Source organism: Delphinus delphis, chromosome 5, assembly GCF_949987515.2.
Source record: "Delphinus delphis chromosome 5, mDelDel1.2, whole genome shotgun sequence".
NCBI classification, from domain to species: domain Eukaryota; kingdom Metazoa; phylum Chordata; class Mammalia; order Artiodactyla; family Delphinidae; genus Delphinus; species Delphinus delphis.
Window position 1 is genome coordinate 125,353,817 of NC_082687.1, and position 16,210 is coordinate 125,370,026.

The 16,210-nt window shown below is 34.9% G+C and overlaps 1 protein-coding gene across 3 annotated transcripts in view; it reads left to right on the forward strand.

The window, feature by feature from the left end:
- Positions 1 to 16,210, forward strand: part of LARP1B (La ribonucleoprotein 1B) — a 130,106-nt gene that overhangs the window by 62,582 nt on the left and 51,314 nt on the right. For all 3 annotated transcript variants that reach the window (XM_060012968.1, XM_060012969.1, XM_060012970.1), the window contains one exon: positions 11,213 to 11,336. In XM_060012968.1, the coding sequence (XP_059868951.1) occupies positions 11,213 to 11,336 (124 nt within the window). The remainder of the gene's footprint in view (positions 1 to 11,212; positions 11,337 to 16,210) is intronic.

Here is a 16,210-nt window from a genome sequence, read left to right on the forward strand (position 1 = left end):
TTAGCTATTACAATATAAATTATGTAGTTTATAAAATCTGGCCTGTTCCTTCTTTGATGGAATTGCAGTGATGTGTAACACAGATGTATTTTTTAATATCCCGATAAAGATAATTTATGAAAAATACAGTTTGCAATTTTTAAATTACTGTTTCTTGAGTAAAGAAAAGTTGCTCAACACTGATAGGTCTAAGACCTAACTTATGTGTCTTCTCTAATGCACTGGAATTAAATATTATTTGGGAATTGGTTCTAGAGTCCTTTTAAGTTGAAAACTGAGTATGGCCAAAATACTCTCAAAAGTCCTTTAAACGACTTGTAAAATACGTATGTGGTTTTAAACATAGCCCCACATCATAATATGCATATGTAAATTTATCATATATATAGTAATGTAGCAGGATCGTATTTATAAAATATTCGAGTGTTTCACTGTTTGAAGCACTTGAGCAAATTTATGAAGATTCTAACTTGTTGGCTCTTCCTGTTCATGGTCATCTTTTTCCTAAGAGGCTGATTTTTAAAATAATTCAAATTTAGTCAGTGTTTCTCAACTTTTTTAATTCATGAAAGGCTTTATTTATAAAATTAGGTCCTTGAGGATATGGTGAAACTATACTTGTTTAGATACTTTACATTTTAATCTCTCTTTTTTTTTTTTTTTCTTTTTTCTTTTTTGGCCGCACTGCATGGCTTGCAGGATTTCCCCGACCAGGGATCAAACCCAGGCCCCCAGCAGTGGAAGTGCGGAGTCCTAACCACTGGACTGCCAGGAAATTCCCTAGATACTTTACCTTTTAATGGTCAGGACATTATTAAAATGTATGCATCCTTTTGTTGGGTTTTTCTTTATGTGAATTAACATTTTAGGGCTTAATTACTTCACTGCATATGTTCATTGAGTAGAATGGCAGTTGCATTAAAAAATAACTTAAAAAGTTACTGTAATTGCTGAACAAGTATAATCAAATTTCTTTAAAAATGTTACTACTATTGTGATGTACTAAAATTGAAGATTGTTTGGGTAGGTGGGATGGGAGCAGGTTGTGAAGTGTCTTGAAGTCTATGTAGGAATTTAGAAAAGGAGCGATTGCAGTTCTTACAAAGAAAAGTGGTATGATCAAAATATGGTTTAGTAAGGTTTAATCTAACAGAGGCATTAGCCTAGGTCAGAGTAGGGGAGGGCAGAAGTTGAGTTAAAACTTATTTATAATAATCCAGGGGTGAAATGAAATGCTGAACCAAAGGGATATGTATAATATGTATGTGAATTTTTTGAACCACCTGTGAGTTAGTTATAGGCACTATGCCACTTTATCCATAAATATAAAGCCTGTATCTCTTAAAAACCAGTACATTCTCCTACATAACAATAGCTGTCAAACGTAGAAAGTTTAGTCTTGATAGAATGTTATATCTAATATATAGCCTATATTTAGATTTCTCTAATTGTCTTAATACTGTCCTTTATAACTTTTTATTTATTTTTTGATACCAACTCCAAGAATCACACATTGCATTTAGAATTACATAATTTTAATTTTCTTTAATTTAGAATAATTCCTCAGCCTTTTTTTTTTTTTTGCTTTTCATGCCATTGGCTTTTTTTTTCTTTGTCTTTTCCATTATGGTTTATTACAGGATACTGAACATAGTTCACTGTGCTATACAATAAGATCTTGTTGTTTATCCATTTTATGTGTAATTGTTTGCATCTGCTAGTCCCAAATGCCCAATCCAGTCCTCCCCTGTCCCCGCTTCCCCTTGGCAACCACAAGTCTGTTCTCTATGTCTGAGTCTGTTTTGTAGATAAGTTCATTTGTGTCATATTTTAGATTCCATGTGTAAGTGATATCATGTGGTAGGTATTTGTCTTTCTGACTTAACTTCACTTAGTATGATAATCTCTAGGTCCATCCAAGTTGCTGCAAATGGCATTATTTCATTCTTTGTTATGGATGAGTAATATTTTATTTTGTGTATATATATATACACACATACATACACACCACACCTTCTTATCCATTCATCTGTTGATGGACATGTAAGTTGTTTCTGTGTCTTGGCTATTGTAAATAGTGCTACTATGAACATAGGGGTGCAGACATTGACATTTTTGAAGAATCCAGGTCAATAGTTTTGGAAAATATCCCTCAGTTTAGGTTTGCCTGGTATTTCCATATGACTAGCTTTAGGTTAAATATTTTTGGCAGGAATATTACATAGGTTATGCACCGTCTTTAGTATATCACCTCAGGAGACATAATGATGTCATTTGGTTTTCATGTTGTCACTTTCCTTCATATGTCTTCTGCAAACAGATGAAGAAGGTACCTGCTTCCCTTTGTAATTAATAAGTGATCTCTGGAGTAATATTTTAAAGCCATGTTCCCCAGCAGTCTTCACTTAGTGTTTTAGCTTCCATTGATGACTTTTGCTTGAATCAGTTTTACTATGGTGATTATAAGATGGTAATTTTTTATTTGTTACTCCCTCTATGTCAGTTAGCATTCTTCTGTAAAAGAGAACTTTCCATTCGTTTTTTATTTTGTATTTTAACTTTCTCTTCTCTCTGTCTGTTTCTGTCTCTCTCTCTTTTTAATGTCAGTATGGACTCTTGAATGGATACCATTCCATTCCAGTTATTCATTTTGATGTTCAAATGTTTCACATTTGGTCAGGTTAGAACTTTCTCAAGATGGCTAATGTATACCAATGTTAGGTCCCCATTGCTTAGCACTTTTCATACCTTATGACATGACAAAATGGCATGCTTGCCTTTACTGGGGGGTGTCTTTTTTTTATGGTAAAATATGTATACAGAAAATTTACAGTTTTAACCATTTTTGAGTGTACAATTTCCGCCTGCTTTTTAAATGTGGTCTTCCCTGGTCCTACCCTTGACCTGCTTCTCTTAGAACTTTGTTATCTTGTCCATAAATGAGAGAATTTATTCCCAGGTTTTTAATCATTAACTGTATGCTAATGACATCCTAGTGTCTTTGTGGGCCTCTAGAACTGTAACCAGTAGCTATTAGATTTTCCAGCTGTGTGTCTCGTGTTCCATAGGTATCTCATTTATATTCTGTCTCCATTTAAAAAATTAAAGGAAACCTACCCTAAACCTCTTTTCTATGTTTTTCTAAATTTTGGTTGGATGCCTTAGGAATCCTCATCAACTTCTAACTTCCAACATGCAGTGTGTCACTAGGTCCTATCCATCCTTCCCTAACCATCACTACTGCCATGCAACAGTTCTGGTCTGCACCATCTCTCTATGGGGTTTGTATACTAGGTTCTTGGCTCTAGTTCATTCTCTTTCTGGCTTTCCTCTTGTCAGAGAGTAGTCTTCCTCCTTCCTTTCTCCTTTCCTCCTTTTTTTCCTAGCAAGTAAGGGAATTTACTACCAGAAGTCCAAGGAGTAGTACTTGCTTCCAGACAAGTCTTTGTCTAGGACTTCAAAGAATGATTTCACATTTCTCTACTCCTATCTTTGGTCTTCTTTCCTCTGTGTTAGCTTCATTTTCAGTCAGGCTTTCTCTGTCAGATGGCAAAGATGGCTGCAAATAGTTGCAGGCTTACTTAATTTTCAAAATAAGTGATCCCAAGGAAAAGAATGCAAATCCTTCAAATTTCTAAAATATTAATCCTACTATTTTCCTATTTTTCTTAATGCTCTTCAGTGCTTTTTTACCTCCCTCAACATAAACTTCAAATTGCTTGGAAAACAAGAATTCATGATTTGGCTCTTACATATCTCTCTGTCTTCATTGTGCCACTGCTTTCAGTTTTAAAATTCATAATAAATATCAAGATGCATGTGTTATTTCTTCTGTCTGCACTATTTTTTTACATTGTTTACTTGCCAAACTCCTTTTCATCCTTTAGACTGCAAAACCCAGTTCAGATTTTACTCTTCCCAGGAAATACCTCTTTGATAGTTTTTATTGTCATCCACCCCAGAAAAATCACGTGTTAATTCTAGCTTTTTACCTCATATGTGCCAATTTTTTTTTTTTTTTTTTTTTTTTTTTTTTGCGGTACACAGGCCTCTCACTGTTGTGGCCTCTCCCATTGCGGAGCACAGGCTCCGGACGCGCAGGCTCAGCGGCCATGGCTCACGGGCCCAGCCGCTCCGATATGTGCCAATTTTTAACTCTTATAGTGAAATGTAATTAATTTGTTTACAAGTCTTATCCACTGATTATTAAGTCTTTTTGGTCCCCTTTTGACCAAGGCAAAGTCTAAGTTTATTTAAAAAACAAAAATTAGACTGACTATAGATTCAATTGGGGTAGACTGTGTAATTCATATCAGCCCTCCTGCCTAGAACAACTGGAAAAGTAGGTAAAAAAATCTGCATGAAAACACAGTAGAGCTAACAATACAATAAAGAATTGTGTGGCTAAAATCTGGAAGAAGGAAATCTGAAGAAGACTGGCATAACAGTCTGCATTTCCCTCGGAGGCATCAGCTAGTTCCAGAAGAAGCAACTGAAAAGCTGAAAAGAGATTTTTTGAAAAACTCATGGAACTAGGGTAATAAAAATTGGTGTTCAGAAACCAGTTGGGGACCTCTAGTAAGCCTTCTAGGCTTTGGGAACTCTAAAGGCCTACATCCTAGAAAATCAGGGTAACTTAAAAAGATATGCTCTCGGTAGAGTTAGCATCTGTTCATTTTAATCCCTCATTGGATCCGCATGCTGATGCCTGTAGCCACTTAGTTGAAGGAAAACACAAATCCTTTCTGGAGTAAAATATCATCCTAAGCCTCAAGTTTTCAAAAATAATGTCTGCCCCCCCCCAAAAATAATCAGGCATACAAGAAGACAAGATGATATTATAGAAAAAACAAAAGGAACAACAGAAAATAGAGACAGATCCATAGAGATCCAGGTAATAGAGTTATCAGACTTTAGTTATTATTAACATGATTTTTAAAAAGGTAAAATGGAGAATTTAATCAGAGAAGTAGAAATTTTAAAAAGGAATCTAACTGAAATTCTGGAAATGAAAAATACAAAATGAGTGCAATGAACTGGCTTAACAGTAGATAAGTACACGCTGAATACAGAATTACTAAGATGGGTTAAGAAAAAATCAAGAGTGAAGCATGGAGCAAAAAAAGTGGAAAATAAAGAAACTGTTGTCAGAGACATAGGAGATACAGTCCCAAGCTCAAACATACATTTGATTGGATTCTCAGAAGAGAGGAGTGAGAGGATAAGGCAGAAATATTATTTGAAGAAATTATGGCTGACGTTTTACCAAAACCGATGAAAGATATAACAAGAGATAAATTCAAGAGGTCCTATGAACTCCAAAGAATATAAATATAAAGAAAACCACATCAAGGTTATAATTTAAAACTGCTGAAAATAAATAACAAAAGCCAGAGAAAAAGGACAAACTTCTTTAAAAGCATCAATAGTAAGACTTACAGCTAACTTTTCAGCAGAAATAATGGAAGTCGGGAGACAATGGGGTGGTGTAATCACAGTACTGGAAGGGAACTAGTGTTCAGAAATAAAGGTAGACAAATAGTTGAAGGGTACACTTAATATAGGTGAATTTTATGGTATGTAAATTGTATCTCAATGCAGCTGTTTAAAATGAAGGTGAAATAACCAACAGACATATGAAAACTGAGAAAATTTATTTTCAGCAGCTACGCTTTAAAGAAAGTACAAAGAAGTATTTTAGGCAAAGGAAAATGATTCCAGGAAGAAGGGGAAGGTACAGAAAGGAATAAAGAGCAATGGAAATGGTAAATACATGTGTAGATTTAAATAAATATTGACACTAACCACAACAAAGTTGGTATAACTTTATGGGTAAAGTGGATTTTTAAGGCAAAAAGAATTATTCAGGATTAAATGGGACATTTCATAATCATAAAAGGTTTAGTTGCACCAGAAAATATATTAGTTCTAAACTTGTATGCATGTAATAGCAGCCTCAAAATATGTAAGAGAAAAATTGATAGGTGTACATAGACAAATTTATAATCATAGTGGAAGATTTTAATACACCTTATCAAGAAAGATGCAAGGTATAGCAAGCAGATGAAAAAATCAGTAAGCATGTGGGAAATGTGAACAACACAGTTAAGAAACTTAGCTTAATTGACAGAAGTGAAATACTGCACCTGACATCTGCAGAATTCACATTCTTTTCAAGTGCACATTAACCCTTATACCATACACAGAAAAATCAATTCTAGATATATTGTAGTTTTAAATGTGAAAGTCAAAATAATAAAACTCATAAAAAGATTAATATACTATTTCCATGATCTTTTAGTACAGAAAGATTTACTAAACAGGAAATAACACAATGAAGCAAATGATTGATAAAATGTACTACATTAAAAAGAACTTTTCAACAGAAGATACCATAAAAGAGTGAAAAGGTAAGGTACAGAGTAGAAAAAAGACATTTACAACATTTTGTAAAGAACTCATACACAAATCAATGAGAAAGACAACTGTATAGGAAAATGAGCAATAGAATTGGGTAGTCATATCACACAAAAAAATTATCCAAATAAAATATACTAAAGGTTTTCATCATTATTAATAATCAGAGAAATACAAATTAAAACCACAATGAGATAACACATCTACCAGAGTGGCTACATATTTAAATTTTTCAAATTTTTGAGATAATTATAGATTCATAGGAAGCTGGAAAAATAGTGCAGAGAGGTCCAGTGTATGCTTCACCCAGATAACCTTGAAAGGTTATCTTAGATAATTAAATCTAATTAAATCTGATAGCTTAGATAATTAAACCACAATATTAAAACCAGGAAATTGATGTTTATTATCACAAATGTGTGTGTATACTTCTCTATCATTTTATCACATGTAGATTCACATAACTACTATAAAAGTCAAGGCACTGAATTATTTTATCACCACAAAGATCTCCCTTGTGCTATTAAACTTACACCCATCTCCCTCCCCTCTGCTATTCCTAATCCCTGGTAGCCATTAATCTGTTCTCCATCTCTATAATGTTGTCATTTTGAGAATGTTATATAAATGGAATCATACAGCATGTTACCGTTTGAGATTAATATTTTTTTAAAATCATAATGCCCTTGAGGTCCATCCAAAATGTAGTTTATATCCATAGTTTGGTCCTTTTCAGAAAGACTAAATTTTTAAAAACTGACAATACCAAGTGTTGATGAGGATGTAGAGCAATAGGAACTTTGATATACTGCTAATGGGAATGTAAATAGGTACAACTACTATGAAAACATATTTGCATTTTCTACTAAAGTTGAAGTGCACCACCTGATTCAGCAATTCCACTCAGTAAATACTCAATAAAAATATATGTTGTCATAAATCACAGGAATATTTTTGGGATTCATCTCCTAAAGTAAGGGAAATAAAAACAAGAATAAATAAGTGGGACCTAATTAAACTTAAAAGATTTTTCATGGCAAAGGAAACCATCGACAAAAGGAGATGACAACCTACTGAATGGGAGAAATTATTTGCAAATGGTATGACCAATAAGGGGTTAATATCCAACATATATAAGCAACTCATACAACTTAACATCAAAAAAAAAAAAAAAAAAAGAAAGAAACCCGATTAAAAAATGGGCCAAAGAACTGAATAAGCATTTTTCCTAAGAGGATATGCAGGTGGTTAACAGGCACATGAAAAGATGCTCAGCATCACTAATCATCAGGGAAATGTAAATGAAAACCACAATGAAATATCACCTCACACCTGTCAGGATGGCTCTCATCTAAAAGAACACAATAACAAATGTTGGCAAGGGTTTGGAGAAAAGGGAACCCTCCTACACTGTTGGTGGGAATGTAAATTGGTGGAGCCACTGTGGTAAATAGTATGGAGGTTTCTCAAAAAACTAAAAGTAGAGCTACCATGTGACCTGGAATTTCCAGTCCTGGATATATACCTGAAAAAAACAAAAAACACTAATTTAAAAAGACACTTGCACCCAATGTTCATAGCAGCATTATGTACAATTGCCAAAATATGGAAGCAACCTAAGTGTGCATCAAAAGATGAATGGATAAAGAAGATGTGGTACACACACACACACACACACACACACACACACGCACACACAATGGAACACTAAGCCATAAAAAAAGAACAAAATTTTGCCGTTTGCAGTAAAGTGGATGGACTTGGAGGGCATTATGCTAAGTGAGTAAGTCAGAGAAAGACAAAATACTGTATGATCTCATTTATATGTGGAATCTAAAAAATACAACAAAGTAGTGAATATAACAAAAAAGAAACAGACTCACAGATATAGAGAACAAACTAGTGGTTACCAGCAGGGAGAGGGAAGCGGGGACGGGCAATATAGGGGTGGGGTAGTAAGAAGTACAAACTATTAGGTATAGGATAAGCTACAAGGATATGTTGTACATATCCAGGGAATATAGCCAATATTTTATAGTAACTATAAATGGAGTATAAACTTTAAAAATTGTGCATTACTGTATTGTATACCTGTGACATATAATATTGTATATCAACTACAGTTTACAAAAAGGTAAAAAAACATATGTTCACCAAATAAGTGTTCTGTAAAAACATATTTATAGCAACATTATTGATAGCAGCTATAGTCTGGAAAGGACCTGATGCTCATCAACAGTAGAATGGATTTTTGTATTTATCTTTTTTTAAAAAAATTAATTAATATTTTTGACTGCGTTGGGTCTTCGTTGCTGCACGTGTGCTTTCTCTAGTTGCGGTGAGCGGGGGCTGTCTTCATTGTGGTGTGCAGGCTTCTCATTGCGGTGGCTTCTCTTGTTGCGGAACACGGGCTCTAGGCATGCAGGCTTCAGTAGCTGTGGTACATAGGCTCAGTAGTTGTGGTTCGTGGACTCTAGAGCGCAGGCTCAGTAGTTGTGGTGCACGGGCTTAGTTGCTCCGTGGCATGTGGGATCTTCCCGGACCAGGGCTCAAACCTGTGTCCCCTGCATTGGCAGGCAGATTCTTAACCACTGTGCCACCAGGGAAGTCCCTAGAATGGATTTTTTAAAATTGTGGTTTGATCATACAATAGAGTACCGTAGAGCAGGGATGGACAAACTTTTTCTGTAAAGAGCTATGTAGTAAATATTTTAGGCTTTGTATGTCATACGTTGACTATGGCAACTACTCAACCCTGCAGTTGTAGCATTGGAGCAGCCGTGTGCAATATGTAAACAAATGGATGCGGTTGTGTTCCAATGAAACTATTTACAAAGACAAACTTTGACCTTTAGGTGCTGTAGTTTGTTGACCTCTGCTGTAGAGCCACAAACTATAGATGAATCTCATAAAGATAATTTTGTGTTAAGGAAACCATACATTATGATTACTTTTTTATAAAATTCAAAAACATGAAAAATGAATCTAAAGAATTAAAGTCTGAGTATTGGCTGTCTTTAGGAAGAAAGACAGGGCAGTGATAGGAAGGAGCATGAAGGGTACTTCTAGTGTGCTAGTTATATCATCTTTACTCGAATGGTGGTTCCACAGGTCTGTTCACTTTGGACTTATTGAGATATATACCTATGATTTATGCCCTTCTCTAGTGTGTGTGTATACATATGTATGTAAGCGGCGGTGTGTTATACCATACTTAGTTTTAAAAGTTAAAAACAAAACAGAAACGTATTTGTGTTCCCATCAGAATAGAACTGTGTTTATTCATTTTTGGTATATGATAAACATACAATAAATGTTCATTGAAGTGGGAGTTGCTAATAGCAAGCTCTGTAGCAAGATAAGGGACAGTGAAGAGTAATGACTCAATTAGCTTGAAGAGCTTATTGAAGACTTTTGGGAAAGCAATTTTGGTATAGGGGAAGTAATCATTTAAGGCATTTTCATGAAAAGAAGATAGATCCTAGTTTAAAAGGCTAACTGGATCTAATAAATGGTGTGAGCTGTCAAGTAACATTCATGTTTGAAGACAGAAGGAAAAGATTGTTTGGATAGCTGTTAAGAGCAAGATGCCACAACTATTTTGTAATGATGATGTTTAATTTGGCTCATCAGACAGATACTTTTGTCATGTCTTTTACCTCCTTACACTCTTTTTAGATGTTAACTCTGTAAAGGGTCATGGACCAATTAGCACTGAGGAGTAGTGTAGATGTGATACAGAGTTTATTGGGGAAAACTTACCAGAAGTAATAGAATGCAAGTAGTCCCTCAAACTCTTTTTTTTTTTTTTCCCACAGCTTCAGCCAGGCTTCGATAGTCTTCATGCATTATGGCCCGATGACCTTCCAGTAGAGAATGGCCTCCACCTCTGTAATGTTTTACATATATGTAGGTCAGGGCAGGGAACATCTATGTGATTATGTAACAAAAATTAGAAAGGGGCCCTAGGGGCAGGGATGGGCCCATTTTTCCTTTGAGCCAACAGCTTAGACCTACGCAGTATCCTTGCTACTAAGCTTATAAAAGGGGTTTGGAAATGAACCTTCAGAGCCATCTAGGTTTATGTTTCATCACATGTTTCCCACTATTAGAAAAAGAGGCAGAAACTTCTTGGACTAGTGCTAAAGATCTATTAGCTTTCTCCAGCTTCCTTACCAGACCACTGGTTCTAAACAAATTTTGTCATTTACTGAATTATCTTCTAATAAATGATTGCTTATTCCAAGCTTCTCATCTTTGCTCATAGTACCTAATTTAGGATGCTTTTCCCTTTCTCTAAATTCTCATTCTAAGGAGCTGCTTTGTCCCATCTCTTCTGTGATGCCTCCCTTATGATCTCAATTCTTATACCAAATACTATCCACTTTTCATACACTGTCTAATATTATTTTTATGTGTGCATTTCTTTCTTTCCATCTAACTTGTAAATTCCTTAAGCATAGGGAACATGAATTTGGATTACTTTGTAACCTCTATAATACTCTACTGGTCTTATGTGTAAATGCTCAACACATAGTTAATGATAAGAATGTATGTTCTTATAATGTATTTTAATTATAAAATAGTCATAATATTTTAGGGTTCTTGATGCCTCTTTTAAACTCTGAATATTAATTATTAAGTATAATGCTAGATTCTTTATTAGAACATCTTTTCTATTCGGTTGCAATCAATTCCTGTTTTTAAAACTCATTTTTTGAGATTAGTATCAATTATTGTCTGTTGGTTACTCTATTAGCCAGTTTAATAATTAGATTCCTCCATTCTACTTCAGCAAGAAGTTGAGAACTTTAAGAAGCTAAATCTCATTAGTAAAGAGCAGTTTGAAAACCTAACACCTGAACTTCCTTTTGAGCCAAACCAAGAAGTTCCTGTAGCACCTTCACAGTCCAGGCAAGGTATGTAAATCTGCTTTTGTGTAAGTGTCTGAAAAATATTCAAACAGTTCTAAATTGTTTTTAAAGTTTGCTTTTTATTTGTGGAAAACATTTAGATATCTGGTAAAAGACTAGAATTTTAAAACTCAACTTTTATTTATTCTTTGGTGAACTTCAAAACATTTTAGAGACTTAAAAATACAGATTGTAAATTTGGTAAGACAGCCATGTAGTAAATGATCATAGTTGGAAGTCCACCTTACTCTTGGTGGATAGGCAGGTAATCACAAAGGTGATCCAGGAGTTGTCTATTATAACACCACCTCATGCTCAAACCCAAACGCTTACTTAAAAGTAGGGTGAATTGGTTGGTTTCTTTATGTGTCTCTTTTGACTTTGAGATTGCTGGGAATGCTTCTCTTTGCAAAATAAGGAAAAATTTTCACTCACTTGCTGATTCCTTAAAATATACCACTAGCATCATTCTTTTGCTTTAAGGCCTTATCTTTGTGTGAAAGTGTAAGTACATTTGGGAGATTTGTAAAATTGAATCTGACATTTTCAGGCAAGTGTAACTGATTTTATTATAGTTTTTCCTGAAGGCAGGTTAAAGAAAAACTTTTAATTTGGAAAACTTCAGACATATGCAAAAATAAAGCAAATTGTATAATAAAACCCCATGTACCCATTACCTACCCATTAGCTGCTTTATCATCTCATAGCCGATTTTATTTCATCTTGACTCCACTCATTCTCTTTACCTCCCACTTGGATTATTTTGAAACAAACTCCCAATCATATTATTCATATTTTTTCATTCCTAAATATTTCTGTATGTATCTTTGATAAGATAAGGACTACCTATTTTACACATAAATAAGCCAGTACCATTATCACATCTAAAATTAACAGTAATTCCTTAATATAAAATATCTAATTGGTGTTCAAATTTTCTCATTCATCACTTAAAAAAAAATCAGAATCCATATAAACTCCAAACGTTGCAGTAGGTTGATATGTCTCTTTTAGTGTATAGGTTCATACTGTTGTGTTTTTTTTCCCTTGAACTTTATTGTTGTAGAAACTAGATTGTTTGTAGAATTTCTTACATTCTGGACTTTGCTGATTGCATCCCATGGTTTCATCCAACCATTTTCTGGTCCTGAATTTTCTTTAACTGTGATTTTGATACAGAGGCTTGATCAGATTGAGGCTCATATTTGTGCAAGAATATGTCATATGTTGTGTTGAATACTTATACCAGGAGGCACATAATGCTCGATTGTCTCTCTTTGGTGTCTCTCTGTGATAATCATCGCTTGAAGGTTTATTTCACAAGGGGCTTCAAAATAGTGATAATTCTATTTTCATAATTCCTTCTTAATTTAGTAGATTACTTCCATAAGGAGGATTTCCCTTAATTGACTATTTGTTTTTCCTGAGATAGAAAGGGAATAAATGCTTTATTCTTTCACTTTGTTTACTAGTTTTCAAAGTAATGAGCTGGTTCTCTACATCTTTCTTTGCTGACCAATGAGGAGGTTTTTGGGGGTTTTTTGTTTTATTTTAAAATTATCACTATGATCAAAACTATTAGAGCTCATCAAAAAATTTGGTAAAGTTGCAGGATATGAAATTAATATACAGAAATCGGTTGCATTTCCATACAGTAGCAATGAACTATCAGAAAGAGAAATTAAGGAAACAATCCCAATTACAACCCCATCAAAAAGAATAAAATACCTAGGAATAAACCTACCTAAGGAGGTGAAAGACCTGTACTTGGAAAACTATAAGTCACTGATGAAAGAAATTGAAGACAACACAAACAGATGGAGATATATACCATTTTCTTGGATTGGAAGAATTAATATTGTTAAAATGACCATACTACCCAAGGCAATCAACAGATTCAATGCAATATCTATCAGAATATCAATGGCATTTGTCACAGAACTAGAACAAATAATTTTAAAATTTGCATGGAAACACAAAAGACCCGGAATAGCCAAAGCAATCTTGAGAAAGAAAAACAGAGCTGGAGGAGTCAGGATCCCAGACTTAAGATGATACTACAAAGCTACAGTAATCAAAGCAGTATGGTAATGGCACAAAAGCATACATACAGATCAATAGAACAGGATAGAAAGCCCAGAAATAAACCCACGCACATCTGGTCAATTAGTCTACAACAAAGGAGGCAAGAATGTACAATGGAGAAAAGACAGTCTCTTCAATAAGTGGTGCTTGGAAAGCTGGACAGCTACATGTGCAATAATGAAATTAGAACATTCTCTACATCATATACAAAATAAACTCAAAATGGATTAAAAACCTAAATGTAAGACCAGAAGCCATAAAACTCCTAGAGGAAGACTTGGGCATAACACTCTGTGACATAAATCACAGGAATTTTTTTTGCATCTTTCTCCTAAAGCAAAGGAAATAAAAGCAAAAATAAACAAACGGGACCTAATTAAACATAAAAGATTTTGCATGGCAAAGGAAACCATCGACAAAAGGAAATGACAACCTACTGAATGGGAGAAATTGTTTGCAAATGATATGACCAATAAAGGGTTAATATCCAACATATATAAGCAGCTCATACAATGGACCATCAAAAAAGCGAACAACCTGATTTAAAAAAGGGCTGAAAAACTGAATAGACATTTTTCCTAAGAGGACATGCAGGTGGCCAACAGGCACATGAAAAGATGCTCAGCATTGCTAATCAAGGAAATGTAAATCAAAACCACAATGAGGGCTTCCCTGGTGGCTCAGTGGTAGAGAGTCCACCTGCCGATGCAGGGGACACAGGTTCGTGCCCTGGTCCAGGAAGATCCCACATGCTGCAGAGCGGCTGGGCCCGTGAGCCATGGCTGCTGAGCCTGCATGTCCGGAGCCTGTGCTCCACTATGGAAGAGGCCACAGCAGTGAGAGGCCCGTGTACCACCAAAAAAAAAAAAAAACCACAATGAAATACCACCTCACACCTGTCAGGGTGGCTGTCATCCAAAAGAACACAAATAACAGATGTTGGCAAGGGTGCGGAGAAAGGGAACCCTCCTACATTGTCGGTGGGACTGTAAATTGGTGGAGCCACTGTGGAAAGCAGTATGGAGGTTTCTCAAAAAACTAAAAGTAGAACCACCATATGACCTGGCAATTCCAGTCCTGGGTATATATCTAAAAAAACAAAACACTAATTTAAAATAAAGACACATGTACCCCAATGTTCATAGCAGCATTATTTACAATTGCCAAAGTATGGAAACAACCTAAGTGTGTATCAACAGATGAATGGATAAAGAAGATGTGGTATATATAGATATACAATGGAATACTACTCAGCCATAAAAAAGGAACAAAATTTTGCCATTTTCAGCAACATGGATGGACTTGAAGGACATTATACTAAGTGAAATAAATCAGAGAAAGACAGATACCCTATGATCTCACTTATATGTGGAATCTAAAAAATACAAACTAGTGAATATAGCAGGAAAGAAACAGACTCACAGATATAACGAACAAACTAGTGGTTACCAGTGGGGAGAGGGAAGGTGGGAGAGGGATTATGAGGTTAGGGGATTAAGAGGTACAAACTATTATGTGTAAAATAAGCTACAAGGGTATATTGTACAACATGGGGAATATAGCCAATATTTTACAATAACTATAAATGGAGTATAACATTTAAAAATTGTGAATCACTATATTGTACACCTACAACTTATATACTATTGTACATCAACTATACTTCAATTGGAAAAAGAGAAAATTATCACTCTGATCTCATAAATACATTAGATGGGTTTTACTCTACTGTCTTATTGATACTTGGGCCAATTACCAGTTTATTGACTTTTAGCTCCAAATCCACCTTTCATTGCTTTGTTCTGTGATAATAGAGTTGGACTCTTTTTTTAAAATACTATTTTTTCATTTGTTTATTATTTTTGGCTGCATCGGGTCTTAGTTGCAGCACACGGGATCTTTCGTTGCGGCGCATGGGCTCTTCATTGAGGTGTGCGGGCTTCTCTCTAGTTGTGCCATGTGGGTTTTCTCTCTCTAGTTGTGGCGCACAGGCTCCAGAGTACATGGGCTCTGTAGTTGTGGCGCGCAGGCTCCAGAGCTCATGGGCTCTGTAGTTTGCAGCACATGGGCTCTCTAGTCGAGGTGAGCAGGCTCAGTGGTTGTGGCGTGCGGGCTTAGTTGCTCCGTGGCATGTGGAATCTTCCCAGACCAGGGATTGAAGCTGCAGTTCCAGTCCCCTGCATTGGAAAGCAGATCCTTTACCACTGGACCACCAGGGAAGTCCCTGGAGTTGGACTCTTAACTGTCTTGTTTGCCAGGTGGTTGAGCTTTGTCAGTACTCTAGTTGCTACTGAGTTGGTCATTGTTTCTAGGCCTTTTCTATTGAAAGAGCTTGGAAATTTTTTTAAGGAAAATTATGTTACAAATTTATATTGATAGTTTTTGTTCAAATTTAGGATTACAGATTTTAATTTTAATTTGTTAGATTTTATATTTGTACGACGTTTTACTTATGTGAAAAAAATATCATTCCTAAGCACAGTAACAGAATTGTTTATCCTATGATATAGTAGCTTCAGAATAACAATAATATTAAATAATACTACTATAAATACTAAAAGAAGCTTACTTTTAAAAAAATTCTTTAAATTTTTAAGCTTTGAAATTTTAAAAACTTTATACTTTTAAACTTCTTTTTTTTTTAACATTCTTAGGATATTCCACTAAGGATGTTTAGTCTAATTACAAGATTTTTTGTGTTGTTTAATTTGAGTAAATTAAAATTGATAATTTATGCTCCTCACCACATCATAGAATTAAAGTCCCAAGAGATGTATTTTATTTAATTAATTAAT